The 16,559-nt window shown below is 44.7% G+C and overlaps 1 protein-coding gene across 2 annotated transcripts in view; it reads left to right on the forward strand.

Moving 5' to 3' along the window:
- The window catches only part of ECE2 (endothelin converting enzyme 2), an 85,873-nt gene that overhangs the window by 63,259 nt on the left and 6,055 nt on the right, over positions 1–16,559 (forward strand). For both annotated transcript variants that reach the window (XM_087933610.1, XM_087933609.1), the window contains 7 exons: positions 3,471–3,585; positions 4,480–4,590; positions 5,955–6,053; positions 6,928–7,005; positions 8,451–8,554; positions 11,999–12,109; positions 13,784–13,851. In XM_087933610.1, coding sequence (XP_087789736.1) covers positions 3,471–3,585; positions 4,480–4,590; positions 5,955–6,053; positions 6,928–7,005; positions 8,451–8,554; positions 11,999–12,109; positions 13,784–13,851 — 686 coding nt within the window. The remainder of the gene's footprint in view (positions 1–3,470; positions 3,586–4,479; positions 4,591–5,954; positions 6,054–6,927; positions 7,006–8,450; positions 8,555–11,998; positions 12,110–13,783; positions 13,852–16,559) is intronic.

The raw sequence follows: 16,559 nt of genomic DNA on the forward strand, positions 1-16,559 counted from the left end.
GTGGATAAGGGAGAAACGTGAGTGGCATGGTCTGTGGGGGAGGAAGGGGCTCTGATCCCCTTCATGGGCTGCAGCTGGGAGGACTGGTTAAAAGGACAAACTGTGCATGGCAAAGGTGCTGGAGATAAAGCGTGCATTCTTGTCGGAGCTTATGTGTGTTTTGGCTTCCTCGCAACGGTGGTTGCTGCGTTATCTGGTAGAAGTCTGCAATTAATCATCCTTGCCTGCCGTAGTAATTCCTTCAGTGTGGTATGTTGGGTTTTTATTTCGAATTAACTTTACTTTGGGTACGGACTGCATTTACTCCGTCCGTAAACTGTTTTCTTTAAGAGTTTGATATCCTGCCAAGGATAATTGGACATTGGGGCCAAGTTGGAGGCATTAAAGGGATTTTCTTCTATTTTTGTGACGTGGTTATTTTTGTGTCACACCCCGGGTCATCACAGATCTAGCATGATGACTCCTGTGTTCTCATGTTGTTGGAAAGATGTGATGAGGCACGCAATCCAGTTTTTTGAGGCTTGGCATTTATTCTCACTCTGTCTATGGAGATTTTCAGTCATCCAGGTCATGGTTTGTCCCAAAAGTGCTTTTTCAAGAGGCAACTGGACTTTCTTTGTTTTTGCTTTTAAAAACGTTTCGCTTCTCATCCAAGAAGCTTCTTCAGTTCTGAGTGTAATGCAGGATGAAAGGGTTTATATTCCTTGCAGTCAGTGTGCGATCATTCAACCGGTGTAACAACCAGTTCGGTGGTAGCACACTTTGCATGTGTGCATGTACACCATTTTTAAAAAAACCCATTTTCAGTTCTAATACTGCAACCCCGGTGAGTAAAACAGTTGAGGCATGGCAAAACCGCTCTGCCACACGAATCAGCTTGCTCAAAAACAAGGAAATGACAGGGAATAATAATAAATAAAAAGTAGAATATCATAGCATTTAGTAGAAAGTTACTCTATGGGCCAGGGGTCGCCAACCTTTTGCACCTCAGGGACCACCAAACTCATACTTTTAAATCCCGTGGACCAGGGACCCTGGGAAAATCCCCCAAAAAGTCTGCAGTAAATTCCCCATCCCATTTTCCTACCTATTGATCATTCTTTATTTGGGATCGCAGGATACTATCTCCAGCTCCGTTCTCAGGGGGAGAGAGAAAGAGAGAGAGAGAGAGAGAGAGAGAGAGACTTTTGGCTTCATGCAAGGAAAGCAGCAGAAGCAGCAGAAATCTTTCTTTCTCTCCCCCAAATTCTGCCAAAAATAAGTCTTTGTGAAAGCTGGCGCAGCCTCTTGGAGCAGGATGCCTTGCAGGGTCCCAAAGACTCATTTCTGGAGGAGTTTGGGGGAGAGAAAGAAAGACTTTTGCTGCTTTCCTTGCGTGCAGCCAAAAGCAGAAGAAGAAAGAAGTGGAAAGAAGCAGCCCCGTGGCCAGGCCAGGTGCATGGGGCGAATTCTCCCCCTCTGCCCTTCCCCCAGTACCTCGTGTTGTTTGCAATGCAAGCAACACAAGCCTTCTGTTCCTGTGGGCCATGTGGGTGGCGCAGCCTTATGTTCCCACACAGCCTGGGTTAATTGCTTTGGGGGTGACATATCTCTGCAGACCACCAAAATTTTCTCGCAGACCACCACTGGTCCCCAGCCCACTGGTTGACAGCCACTCCTATAGACATTTGTTCTCTTGTAAAATAGATGTTATCCTGCTGTAAACGTATTTCCTTCTGCATTTACTCATTGTTAAACATATGCCTGCAATAAGTTGCACCCTCCTGTATCAAGTATATGGTCCTGTTAGCTAAATCCTTCATGAATCCTTCCATAAATGATCTCTAGCTCCAACTGTCAAGGCAATTCACACACACACTCACACACACACACCTTTGAAACTATGGTGTTAACAAAAGGCCAAAGTGATCAATTAGGGATACAATGGGGAAAAGATAACACTGCCAGAAAAGAATCCGCCTGTTGCAGGCGAATGTAAATCTTAGTTAGATTACATGACTAGAGATTTACAAGGTAATTAGAGAACTAAGAACAAAGGCTTTTTGTGTATATAAGAAGGACAGGGCTCTTTCTGTATTTTGTAGAATTTTCCTCCCATGTCTCTTGTGATGTGCTAGGAACTTCTTCCCAGATCTTTTAACTTTGATCGAAGAATAAAAGCCTGCTTTCTTTGATTTGCAAGCCTCCGTTTAAGTCTTTGTTTTGGTTCATTTTTGGCTTAAGCGTACTGCCAGACCTTAAAGAAATAAAGCACAGGAAAGAGCATGGGTGGACCCAAATGGTCATGAGAACTACTGGTTCACCCGAACCGGTAGAATCCCGCTTGCAATCCTCTGGTCATTAGCTCTCTGAGATTCAGTGAGGCCACTTGGAGGTTTATTTGTGCCCTCAGGGTCACCTGAATAGTGCAAATGGGGGAGGAACCTTCTTGGAACTGCTGAAAGGAATTTTTTTCCTTCTTGGAAACATTTCACTACTTATTTATTTATTTTATTTCTTTATTTGATTTGTCAATCGCTTACAGGATAACAGGTATATATATAAACCTAGTTGTGAATACATGAAATGGATACGTATAAGAAAAATAAAAAGAAACAATAAGACAGGGACGGTAGGCACGTTGGTGCGCTTATGCACGCCCCCTAGAGACCTCTTAGGAAAGGGGTGAGGTCAATAGTAGGCAGTCTAAGGTTAAAGTTTTTGGGGTTTGGGGAAGAAACCACAGAGTCAGGTAGAGTATTCCAGACATTGACCACTCTGTTGCTGAAGTCGTATTTCCTTCAGTCAAGTTTGATGCGGTTTACCTTGCGTTTGTATCTATTGTGTGCTCTTGTGTTGTTATGGTTGAAGCTGAAGTATTCATTGACAGGTAAGTCATTGCAATGTATGATTTTATATACCAAACTTAGATCAGACCAAAGGCGGCGTAATTCAAGGTTTTCTAGGTCTAGAATTTCAAGTCTGGTGGCATAAGGTGTTCTGCAAAGAGTAGAGGAGTGGAGAACTCCTCTTGTGAAATATTTCTGGACTTTCTCAACTGTGTTAATACTACACTTCTTATCCAAGAAGTTTCTTCGGTCCTAACTGAATGCTGGGGTTTCAAAGTCCAGCTGCCTTTTGAAAAAAGAACATTTGAGACTTCCCACCACCAATAGGTCCTCAGTTTTGAAGTCAGCCTCAAGAAAGGAGGAAGCCGTTGAGTTTTCTCCTGTTCCTTCAGTTTTTAGTTTATGGGCAACTGAGCAGTGCTTTCCACTAGTTGGCCAGACTTTATTTAAAAAACTGGAGCCTTTGAGATCATTTGTCTGTGTGGGATGGAACATGAGGGGGTTTGAAGCAGACAGATGCCAGGTACCCTGATCAAAAATAGGCCTCGAGATTAGCCTGTCCTTGCACAATTTTACACCCTCTAAATAAGCAGTTGGAGTGGACAGAGGGATCCTTTATCTGATCATGTCCTTTCTTTTTAGTGTTTTGAACAATTACATGATTTGGAATCTGATTCAGAAAACAGCTTCTAGCCTCGACCAGCGGTTTGAAACGGCCCAGGAGAAGCTGTTGGAGACTTTGTATGGCACCAAAAAGGTAAGCGGATACTTTAGAGCAGCGATTCCCAACATCGGCAGCTTTAAGATGGGTGGACTTCAACTCCCAGAATTCCCCAGCCAGCCTTTGGGAACGCAGCGTTGGGAACTCAGCAGTGTTTCCCAACCTTAGCAACTTTAAGACTTGTGGACTTCAACTCCCAGAATTCCTGAGGCAGCCATTCTGGCTGGGGGATTCTGGGAGTTGAAGTCCATCTATCTTAAAGTTGCCACAGTTGGGAAACACTGCTTTAGAGCTGCGGTGGCGCAGTGGTTAGAGTGCAGTACTGCAGGCTGGTTCTGCTGACTGCCGGCTGACTGCAATTTGGCAGGCTCAAAGTTGACTCAGCCTTCCCTCCTTCCAAGGTTGGTAAAATGAGGACCCAAATTTTGGGGGGCAAGAGGCTGACTCTGTAAACCGCTTAGAGAGGGCTGTAAAGCACTGTGAAGTGGTATTTAAGTCTTAAGTGCTATTGCTATTTAGGACAGGTGCCTCCAAACTTGGTAACTTTAAGACTTGTGGACTTCAACTCCCAGAATTCCCCAGACAACATGGAATTCTGGGAGTTGAAGTTCATAAGTCGTAAAGTTGGAGGCCCCTGCTTTAGGGGAATGAAAAAGGCAATCGAGGGTTCCCTTCTTCTGGGCAGGACCAGAAACAACTTCCAGTTTGCAGACCAGTGGAGATCTTAGTACCCAAACTCCATTAGCTTGGTGATCTGAAAACTAACCATTTCCAACCCGAGCTGGGATCTTCTCCATGTTGTGAGGAATCTTCCACGGACGTGTAGCTTCTTCAATGAACATGGCTCCTTAACTCCCTTTGTCCTCTTAAACTCCATTGCTCGTTACGTGTCTTTGGGCCTCACTCTCGTTCTTTCTTTCTCTCCTGGAGTCCTGCACACCTCGCTGGCAAACATGCATTTCTAACACGGACGACACCTTGGGTTTTGCCCTCGGGGCCCTGTTCGTAAAAGCCACGTTCGACCGACACAGTAAGGAGATTGTGAGTATCTTCAGCCAGGTTGGTGAGATCCCTGCTCCTGGGTTACTTCTAAAATATAAGTAGCCCCACCACAAAGGCACAGATTGAAAGCTTCCCCTTTGCTTATGTATTTGGAACACAGCAGGGAAGAGGGAGGCAGCCTGAAAAAGGATAAAAACAACACAGAATAAGGAAAGATCTTAGGCAATCTTTCGTTTGTTGCTGCAGAGTCAGTATTCCCATGTAATTTCAGGAATTGAACCCAGATGGGATCTTTAATGTCATTAGAAACAAATCCTTGTCTTAACATGGGATACGAAGGAGGCCATCCCAGCAAGTTCCAACGTGGTTTATTTGTTTGGGCCCAGCATGTTTATATTTGATGTTTTATTCATTTTATTTCTTTGATCGTTGTGAACTGCAGAGTCATAGAGAGTAAAGTAGCATACAAGTTTAATTTATTATCATTATTAGTATTAGTATTTTGTTAACCTGGGGTTTTTGTAATCTTTTATTTTACTAAGTTAAATGAACACTACCTTTCTATCTGCCTGCCTGCCTACCTACCTACCTATCCATCTATTATTTGTCTGTCTTCTGTCTATCTATCCATCTATCTACCTACCGACCTACCTGCTTATCTGCCTGCCTGCCTACCTATCCATCTATTATTTGTCTGTCTTCTGTCTGTCTATCTATCCATCTATCTACCGACCTATCTATCTACTTATCTGCCTGCCTATCTATCTATCTATCTATCTATCTATCTATCTATCTATCTATCTATCTATATCTCCCTCCCTCCCTATCTATCTATCTTAAGTGATCTATCTATGACTCAAGTGTAGTACTGTAAGCTTTAGCTCCCAAATTTTAATCACATGATCAAAAGTCACGAGTGTGGAAAAAACGATCATGTCACTTTTTCAGTGCCAGTGTAATTTCGGTCACAAAATGAAAGGTTATAAGCTGAGGACCACCTGTATTAACTCCTTCACATCCAGATTTTTTGAGATTTTTTAAATATCTTTTTAAATTTGCTTTTCTGTGAAGGAACAATAACCAATGAATGAAAAATATAATTGGGTGGTGGAATACACTGCAGATACTGTTGAGATTTTTAAGAAGAGGCTGCGGTAGGGAAGATGCCGCATCGAAGGTTTTAGCAATCCCGCATTGGGCTTTGGGATGGCATGGATCTGTGTTTCCCAACTTTGGCTATAATTGAAGAGGTGTGGACTTCAATTCCCAGAATTCTCCAGCCAGCCACGCTACCACACATCTTCAACTTGTCAGGGTTGAGAAACCCTGGACTAGATGGTCTCTAAGGTTATAATTCTTTGATTGCATATGACCCTCTTGTTCCTCTCCATCCTTACCCTCAGGCTGAGAACATGATTGCCGAAATCCGTGCAGCCTTTCAAGACTCCCTAAACAATCTCGACTGGATGGACAAGAAGACAAAGCAAGCTGCGAAGGAGAAGGTGACTCGGACAGTTGGAACAATTAATCAGTGGAACGACTTGCATCCAGAAGTTGTGGACGCTCCTATAGTGGAGGTTTTTAAGAGACTGAACGGCCATTTGTCCAGAATGGTCTCCTGCTTGAGTAGGGGGTTGGACTAGAAGACCTCCAAGGTCCCTTCCAACTCTGTTATTGTCATTCCCCGTTTGGAATCTGATTCCGAGGGAGAGGTGGAACAGCTGACAGGGAGTGGGAGTGTGGCTCCGGTGGCTGTGGAGGAAACTGGGGAAGGGCACAGGCCGGCTGGGCATTCAGAGGAAGACCCAGGCTCCTCCCCTCTTCCTCCTAGGGCATGCAGGGAGGAATGGATAAGGGAGCAACATGGTTTATGGAGGAGGAAAGGGCCCTGATCCCCTTCATGGGCTGCAGCTGGGAAGACTGTTTAAAAGGGCAAACTGCGCATGGCAAGTTTGCTGGAAGCAAAGCGCGCATTATCTTTGTTGAGGCTTATCTGGGTGTTGGTGTCCTCCTACCTCTGTGTGCCCCGTTATCTTTTGGAAGTCTGCAAGTTATTATCCTGGTCTGTTGTGTTAATTACTTCAGTGTGGTTTGTGTTGGGTTTTTTTTAATTTCTACTTTATCTTTATTTTGGGTTCGGACTGCATTTCTTCCCTTTGTAGACTGTTTTTGGAAGAGTTTGATCTCCCACCAAGGCTAATTGGATATTGTGGATCAAGTTGGAGGCATTAAAGGGAATTTATCAACTTTGGTGACTATGTTATTTTTGTGCCACGCCCCGGGTCATCACAGTTATTCTGAAAATCCTTTTCACTGGGGTTCCTTGCATTCTTGCAAACTGAGTTTCAGACAGTTTTTTTTTTTTTTTCAATACAGGCTGATGCCATCTATGACATGATTGGCTTCCCCGAGTTCATCCTTGACAACAAAGAGTTGGATGATGTCTATGATGGGGTAAGAACCTAGGACAGCAACATGAAAGGCATGGAAATTGCTCCGGGCCTGGTTGTCTCAGAGAAATAAGAGAAGCTGCTCCAGTTTTTATTGGCATGATACCAGGGGTTCAAACATTGGGTCAAATGTGGTTGGTTCAACATATTGTTTCCATATACTGTCTGTGAAGCCAGGCTTTGTGATTTGTTCACCGTTGCATAGCTTAATGGTGATTTTGCACAATACAGACTAAAATGGTTTGGAGATAATTTTGTGTTGTAAGAAACCAGCTACTGCAGGGATGTCTGATCTTGGCCATTTTAAGACTTGTGAACTTCATCTCCTAGAATTCCTTTTTTGGGGTAACAAGTTTTTATTTTATAACATACAAAAATTCCGATTTCAATTGAACAGTGAACACACTGTGGGTACAAATCATTTTAGGAAATAATAATCACAGTATTTACAACGATATTCATTGCATTAAATTATATTCATGTTAATAACCATAATAATCATACTATTTGTTTAACCAAGTTAACGTATCTTCCTTATATCACTAATCCTTTCATATATTTCTCTGTTTCTCGCTCCTGTTTTTGTCAGCTAACCATTGATAAAATATGTCCCAAGTCAAAAAAATATTCAGTTTCTTCCTTTTCCTTAATTGTGTTAGCTTATCCATTTCTGCAACATTCTAATATTTTTCTAATCACATCTTCATCTGTTGGGATCTCTTCACTTTTCCATTGTTGTGCAAATATTATTCTCGCTGCAGTCAATACATGTAAAATCAGATTATACATTCTCTTTTTTATACCTGTCTGGTAGAATGTCCCGCAAAAATGTCTCTGGTTTCAAATCTATATATTGTTTTATCTTTTTTTTTTCAAGCCATTGTATGTATTTTTGACTAATATTTTTTTGCTTTTCGACAAGTCCACCACATATGATAGTATGAACCAGGTATCTGGTGGCATTTCCAACATTTTGCAGATTAATCCTTAAACATCTTTGCTAACCTTGGGGGCAGAAAATGCCATCTATAAAACATTTTATAAAGATTTTCTTTGTATGCAGTAGACATTGTTAATTTATATGGGCTAAAAGCTGATTCGATTGAATTAGATCAATGGCAGAAATTATGGGATAGAAATCTCCCAGCATTCCCCAGTTAGCATGACTGGCTAGGGAATTCTGGGAGTTGAAGTCCCACGTTTTAAAGTGATCAAGATTGGACATCTTTGTTTTAGCAAGCTGCGCAGACCAAGATGTCTTCTGACCAATTTCTTATGGCCTAGGATGATATGTGAATAATTTGGGCTTTATTCTTCAGACTATATTTACTGGAAATGCTAGATTTTCTGCATTGGAGGTTTCCCCATTGTAAAACTGAAATGTGTTTCTTCCTTCCTTCCTTCCTTCCCTCCTCCTCCTCCTCCTCCTCCTCTTCTTCTTCTTCCCAGTATGAAGTCTCGGAAGACTCTTTCTTTCAGAACATGTTGAATTTCTACAACTTCTCTGCCAGGTTTATGGCAGACCAACTGAGGAAGCCTCCCAACCGAGACCAGTAAGGATTCCCTTTTTCCCAGTCATGGCATAAGATAGGGTTAGGAAGTGAGGATGATGTCCTCAGTTTGACACAACAATGCAAGAGGAAGAGGTAGACAGACGACCTCTAGATCAACATCCAACTCAGAAAGTCAATGCTGTAGTAAGAACACGATTCAGAAAAACAAAATTCTAGAATTTGTATTAAGATTCACAAGACTAGGCACCAGAGGTGGTGGTATTCAGCAGGTTCTGATCAGTTCTGGAGAACTGGTAGCGGAAATTTTGAGTAGTTCAGAGAACCGGCAAATCCCACCACTGACTGGAGATTTTACAGTATCCTTTCCCTGCCATGCCCACAGAACCGGTAGTAAAAAAAATTGAATCCCACCACTGCTAGGCACCAAAGCATGAATCAAGTCTGCCAGAGGTTAGTTAGTGAGTTAGTTATCTAGTTTGTTAGTTAGTTCAATAAATAAAAAAGAAATTGGGTTATGGCTAGTCTAGAGAAAAGAAGGACTAGGGGTGACATGATAGCAGTATTCCAATATTTGAGGGGCTGCCACAAAGAAGAGGAAGGGGTCAACCTATTCTCCAAAGCACTTGAGGGCAGGCCAAGAAGCAACGGATGGAACTAATCAAAGAGAAAGCAACCTAGAACTAAGGAGAAACTTCCTAACGGAAGAATTAACCAGTGGAACAGCTTGCCTCCAGAAGTTGTGGGTGATTCATCACTAGGTTTTAAGAAGAGACTGGACAGTCACTTGTCAAATGGTGTACAGCAGGGGTCCCCAAACATGGCAACTTTAAGACTTGTGGATTTCAATTCCCAGAATTCCTCAGCCAGCTATGAGGAATTCTGGGAGTTGAAGTCTACAAGTCTTAAAGTTGCCAAGTTTGGAGATCTCTGGTATAGGGTCTGGACTAGACGATCCCCAAGGCCCCTTCCAGCTCTATTCTGATTGATTGATGGATGGATTCAATCAATCGTTCAATTTATATTCTGTCCAGCTCACAACTCAGATTACTAAGATTGTTTGTTGTTTGTTTGTTTAATATATATGCTGTCCATCTCATTATCCATTACTAACTAGGTTAGTCCCAACCTAGATATAGAGCAAAGTGTCACTGAATTTATTTCAGCATTGATGACACCAGGACAGAGGCTTTTGCTCCAGAAGTTCCCATGAAAACTGGTTGGATGAGTTTGGGCCAATCACCAGGAAATTATGATTTCTAATCCTGCTTTAGGCATGAAAGCCAGTTGGATAACTTTAGGCCATTCATGAGGAGATTATGAATTCTAGTCCCGCTTTAAGCATGAAAGTCGGCTGGGTGACTTTGGGCCAATCATGAGGAGATTATGAATTCTAATCCCGCCTTAGGCATGAAAGTCGGCTAGGTGACTTTGGGCCAATCATGAGGAGATTATGAATTCTAGTCCCGCCTTAGGCATGAAAGTCGGCTGAGTGACTTTGGGCCAATCATGAGGAGATTATGAATTCTAGTCCCGCCTTAGGCATGAAAGTCGGCTGAGTGACTTTGGGCCAATCATGAGGAGATTATGAATTCTAATCCCGCCTTAAGCATGAAAGTCGGCTGGGTGACTTTGGGCCAATCATGAGGAGATTATGAATTCTAGTCCCGCCTTAGGCATGAAAGTCGGCTGGGTGACTGTGGGCCAATCATGAAGAGATTATGAATTCTAGTCCCGCCTTAGGCATGAAAGTCGGCTGAGTGACTTTGGGCCAATCATGAGGAGATTATGAATTCTAATCCCGCCTTAAGCATGAAAGTCGGCTAGGTGACTTTGGGCCAATCATGAGGAGATTATGAATTCTAGTCCCGCCTTAAGCATGAAAGTCGGCTGAGTGACTTTGGGCCAATCATGAGGAGATTATGAATTCTAATCCCGCCTTAAGCATGAAAGTCGGCTAGGTGACTTTGGGCCAATCATGAGGAGATTATGAATTCTAGTCCCGCCTTAAGCATGAAAGTCGGCTAGGTGACTTTGGGCCAATCATGAGGAGATTATGAATTCTAGTCCCGCCTTAAGCATGAAAGTCGGCTGAGTGATTTCGGGCCAATCATGAGGAGATTATGAATTCTAGTCCCGCTTTAAGCATGAAAGTTGGCTGGGTGACTTTGGGCCAATCATGAGATTATGAATTCTAGTCCCGCCTTATGCATGAAAGTCGGCTAGGTGACTTTGGGCCAATCATGAGGAAATTTTGAATTCTAATCCCGTCTTAAGCATGAAAGTCGGCTGGGTGACTTTGGGCCAATCACCAGGAAATTATTTCTAATCCCGCTTTAGGCATGAAACCCAGTTGGATAACTTTAGACCAATCATGAGGAAATTATGAATTCTAGTCCCGCTTGAAGCATGAAAGCCGTCTGGGTGACTTTGGGCCAATCAAGCTATCCAACAAGTGGTTGTTATGGGGAAGGGAGGAGAGGGAAGGAGAAATAGGTATGTTCATAGCCTTAAGTTATTTATAAAGTCATAAAGGTGGGGTGAAAAATCTAATAAATAAACAAATAAAAACAACGCATGTAGAAAGTTAGCAGACTCCCATCGGGAGCTGAAGTCTAACTCCTTTTTTTAAAGATGCAAATGATGAAGGGGTTCGGTGTGTCCCCTCTCCCCAAGGATGAGATGGGGCTTTTAAAGTAGAAGTGGCTAGAAAGATGGTGACATCAAGGTATCCTCCAGAAAGGACCACTTCACAGTTTTGTGCCAGGCATAGCCAGTGGTGGGATTCAAATCTTGTTAAACTACTGGTTCTGTGGGCGTGGCTTGGTGGGCATGGCTTGGTGGGCGTGGCTTGGTGGGCGTGGCTTGGTGGGCGTGGTAGGGGAAGGATACTGCAAAATCCCCATTCCCTCCCCACCCCACTAACCTGCTTTCCAGCTCCGTTCTCCTGGGCAGGGCAACCGAAGAAGACCCAGCCGATCAGCTGGGACTCAGTGGGAGGCAGAGAATTGATGGGGGCGGGGCCAGTCAGGGGTGGGATTTGCCGGTTCTCCGAACTGCTCAAAATTTATGCTACCGGTTCTCCAGAACTGGTCAGAACCTGCTGAAACTCGATTGCAAAAAGTACGACTTCAGCAACAGAACGGTCAATGCCTGGAATGCCCTAACTGACCCTGTTGTTACATCCTCTAACCCCTACTCCTTTAACCTCAAACTAACCACTATTGACCTCACCCCATTCCTAAGAGGTCCTTAAGGGGCGTGCGTAAGTGCACCATCGTGCCTACCATCCCTGTCCTATTGTCCCCATTTATCCGGACCTATTTCCTGTATTCTTACTCATGTTTATGCTTATAACTATTATCTTGTAAGCAACTGACAAATCAAATTTTTTTAAAAAAACACCTCTGGGCATAGCTCTGCCTAAACAGGGCCGGCTCTGCCCCCAAATTATTGACGTTTTGTTGTTTTGTTTTGTTTTTTCAGGTGGAGCATGACTCCCCAGACCGTCAACGCTTATTACCTGCCTACCAAGAATGGCATTGTCTTCCCTGCGGGCATCCTCCAGGCGCCATTCTACGCCCACAACCATCCCAAGTGCGTCAGGGTGCAGTAGTGATTGGGAGGGGGGAAGACGAGGCTTGGGGCACGGTAGCGTAACGGGCATGCTCAAGGAAACTGATCATGGAGAGATTCCACCTAGAAACAAGGAGGAATTTCCCGACAGTGAGAGCAATCAACCCGTGGAACAGAAGTCGCCTTTCGGAAGTTGTGGAAGCTTCATCTTAGGAGGCTTCCAAGGGGAGATTGAACGGCCCTTTGTCAGGGATGGAGTAGGGTCTCCTGATTGGGTGGGGGTTTGGGCCCCTCACCCCTGCAGCCCATTTTAGCTGGTAGAGGCCCCCCTTTGATATTTCCAGGTTGGCCCCAGTAGGCCAGATTTGGCCCCGGTAGGCCACATCTGGCCCACAGGACTTGAGTTTGACACCCCTGACCTAGATCTACCATATAGATTTGAAAGGTGATAACCAGCACCTGGAATGGCATCCAGAAGGAAAAAAATGACAGCCAGGGCATTCGCACAAGAAAAACGTTGCATGGGCAAACCTAGAGGGACCAATTAGAATAGAATTCTTTTATTGGCCAAGTGTGCTTGGACACACAAGGAATTTGTCTTGGTGCAAATACTCTCAGTATACATGAAAGAAACAGTTTATGTCCAGAATGTGAGGGATGTGTAAATATTTTCACAGCCCTCTTTTTGACTCGTGCAGTAAACAGGTCCTCGATGGAAGGGAGGTTGGTAGCAATCGTTTTGTTTACCGTGTGTGTTCTGCATTGTGCGTTCAGTTGCAGCTTCCAAGGTGTATTCAAGGGCCGCCCCACATAGAGTGCATTGCATTCATCTAGATGGGAAGTGTGATGACCTGGGGCGTGGCACAAAGGCAACACAGTCAGATAATCAATAGGAGTTCCTTTATTAGCTCCAACTTTGCCCCACAATGTCCCGGTTACCTTCTGGGCTGGAGAAAAACTCTCCCAGGAACAGCCTTTGGCTGCGGAGAATCAAGTCCAAAACGCGGCCAACAAAAATTGGAACTATAAGTCCAATCAAGGCAAGATGAGGGAATTAGTTTGGCAGGGCAGGAGAAGGAATTTCAGACGTGAAGGAACGGCCATAATTCAACATGGTCGGGAAGATACTAGGAACGCAGATCACCAAAGTCAACACAAGATAAACTCACGTTTATTCCCAACAGAGGCTGTACTCAGCATGCATCTCTTTTAAACTCTCTTCCCAGGTGTGACTAGTGAAGGGAATCAGGGCCCTTTCCTCCCCCATAAGCCACGCAACCCACGTTGCTCTCTTCTCCATTCCTCCCTGCATAACCTAGGATGAAGAGGGGATGGGCCTGGGTCTTCCTCTGAACTCCCTCTCCCTTGTTCTACCTCTCCCCTGCTCTGCCCAGCCGGACTTTGCCCTTCCCCAGTTTCCTCCATAGCCACCGGAGCCACACTCCCACTCCCCGTCAGTTGTTCATCTTCCTCCTCAAATTCAGACTCCAACAGGGGCATGACAGGAAGCAACCAAAGGCACCAGGGACCTTGAGCCAAATATTTGTTGCAAAATATAACAGAGGGAACCTCTTTCGTTTTTTTGCTTCTGGGTCTCAGTGTGCCTTATTTAAAAGACTTGCCCTTTCAATTGTCTGGGACAGTCAAAGCCTGACCTACTGCTTCATCTGTTTTTATTTCCTTTTGTCCCTCAAGGGCCCTCAACTTCGGAGGCATCGGCGTCGTGATGGGGCATGAGCTCACCCATGCTTTCGATGATCAAGGTAACGATGAGTTATTCCCCTTGTGCATGGACGTTTGGAGCTCACATTTTACCGTGCAGGGTTTTTTCTCCTGTAAGTGTGCGGCAGCGGACAAAATAGCCAACGCAATCCTAAGCTGTATTAACAGAGGAATTCAATCCAGATCAACTGAGGTACTAATACCACTCTTAGTAAGATCCCACCAAGAGTCCTGCAACCAGTTTTGGTCACCAGACTATAAAAAAGATGTTGAGGCTCTAGAAGAAGTACAGAGAAGAGCAACTAGGATGATAAGGGGACTGGAGGCTAAAACATACAATGAACGGTTGCAGGAACTGGGCTTGGCTAGTGAAGAGAAGGACCAGGGGAGACAGGATAGCGGTCTTCCAATATTTGAGGGGCTGCCACAGAGAGGAGGAAGGGGTCAAGCTATTTTCTAAGGCACCCGAAGGCCAGACAAGGAACAATGGATGGAAACTGATCAAGAAGAGATTCAACCTGGAAGTAAGGAGAAACTTTCTGATAGTGAGAACTAATCAACCCAATGGAACAGAAGTTGCCTTCGGAAGTTGTGGGAATGCCATCACTTGAGACTATCAAGAAGAGATTGGACTGCCAGTTGTCAGAAATGGTGTAGGGTCTTCTGCTTGTAGATGATCTACAAGGTCCCTTCCAACTCTGTTAATCTAAAGTAGGCAATCTTTAATGACACCTTCCCTCATGGGCCTTTAAGTCCATCACAAATCCACGGGCAGCTAATGAGCACCTCTCTTGATCTTGTGACTTTTAAGCTTCTTCTTTTTCTTGGGATGTCCTACCCATTCCATGAGTCTTCAAAACACCTCCCTGGCAGTCTTTGACGTACCACCACAACGGAGCCCAAGCAAGATGGTTGTTAAGCGAGTTTGGCCCCCATTTTGCAGCCTTTCGTGCCACTGTTGTTAAGTGAATCCCTGCAGTGGTTAAGTTAGTAACCCGGTTGTTAAGTGAATCTGGCTTCTCCCTTGACTTGGCTTATCAGAAGGTCACCAAAGGGGATCCCACGATCCCGGGACACTGCAGCCGCCTGAAATAGTGGCAAAGAATATTCATGAACTGCAGTACAGCATGGTAACAAGGCCAGCCAATGAATAGGCATAGCAACTAAGCCAGCCAATGGGGACGGTTTATAGAACAGCGGTCGCCAACCAGTGAGCTGGTGGTCCGCGAGAAAATTTTGGTGGTCCGCAGAAAAATGTCACCCCCAAAGCACCCCGCAAAGCAATTAATCCAGGCTGATGGGAACACAAGGCTTTGCCGCCCACAGGGCCGGCGGGAACACAAGGCTTGCGTCGCTTGCATTGCAAACAACACGAGGTAGTGAGGGGAGGAGGGGAAGGGCAGAGGGGTGGGAACTTGCCCAATCACCCCACGTACCTTGCCTGGCCACTGGGCTGCTTCTTTTCGCTTCTTTCTTCTTCTGCTTTTGGCTGCACGCAAGGAAAGCAGCAAAAATCTTTCTTTCTCTCCCCCAAACTCTGCCAGAACTGAGTCTTTGGGACCCTGCAAGGCCTCCTGCTCCGAGAGGCTGCGCCGGTGTGACAAGTCTCACAAAGACTCATTTCTGGTGGAGTTTGCAGGAGAGAAAGAAAGACTTCTGCTGCTTCTGCTGCTTTCCTTGCATGAAGCCAAATGTCTCTCTCTCGCGCGCGCGCTCTCTCTCTTTCTCTTTCTCTCTCTGCCAGACGTTAAATGAAGCATCAGCCATCTGTGTTTATTTTTCTGACGTGGAATTAATGCTGCAAAAACTCTGAACGCATAGGAGTCAGTTGCCAAGTGTGTGAATTTGGATCACGTGACTGTGGGGATGCTGCAACGGTTGCAAATGTGAGAAATGATTGTAAGTGGGGGAAACAGTCATAAGTCGCTTTTTTCAGTGCCATCGTAATTTCGAGTGCTCACTAAACAAACTGTGGAAGTTGAGGACTCTCCGTATCTTCTGTGACTTACGGCCGTTTTTCACACTTACAGCCTTTTCACAGCATCCACATGGCCAGGTAGTCAAAATTCAGACTCTTCACTCTGTCAACTCGTAAAATATTTCTATGGTCTTTTTAGAATTGCCAACAGAAAGGGAGGGGGGAGCAGTGAGGCAGCTTGGAAACCGAAAGTGCATTCCATAAATAGTTTTTCACAGATAGTTAACTAGATGACTGAAGTTTCTACCGCACAAACTTCTAACTGGAGAGCATGATGGATGACTCTTGGCTATGGATGTGTCCCGTTGGAGAATATGAATTACAATACACCCAGGGGGTGGGGGAAAACCAGGGTCAAGGGTGACAATGAATGGTGTGCCTCAGAGTCGGCTACACCCAGGCAGTGCCAGACATGTTAACTCCCAGTAAATCCTTTTGAGGTTTTGGAAGTTTGGCTCGAGACTCATGATTTAAATGGGGAGGTAACTGCCAGAGTCCTGATAGCCTCATAGTTTTAACAGTTTGTCGTGTCCCAGGGTCATGTGATCCCCTTTTGCAACCTTCTGACAGGCCAAGTCAGTGAGGAACCAGGTTCCCTTAACAACCGTGTTAGCAATTTAGCAGCAGTAACGATTCACTTAACAACAGTGGCAAGAAAAGGTCGTACAATGGAGCAAGACCCAGCGAACAACTGTCTCGCTTAGCATCAGAAATGGTGGGCTCCGTTGTGGCCGTAAGTTGAGGACTAGCTGTGCTAGATGGATACTCTGG

Source organism: Pseudonaja textilis, chromosome 4 (genome assembly GCF_049901715.1).
Source record: "Pseudonaja textilis isolate UNSWEBS1 chromosome 4, rPseTex1.2, whole genome shotgun sequence".
NCBI lineage: Eukaryota > Metazoa > Chordata > Lepidosauria > Squamata > Elapidae > Pseudonaja > Pseudonaja textilis.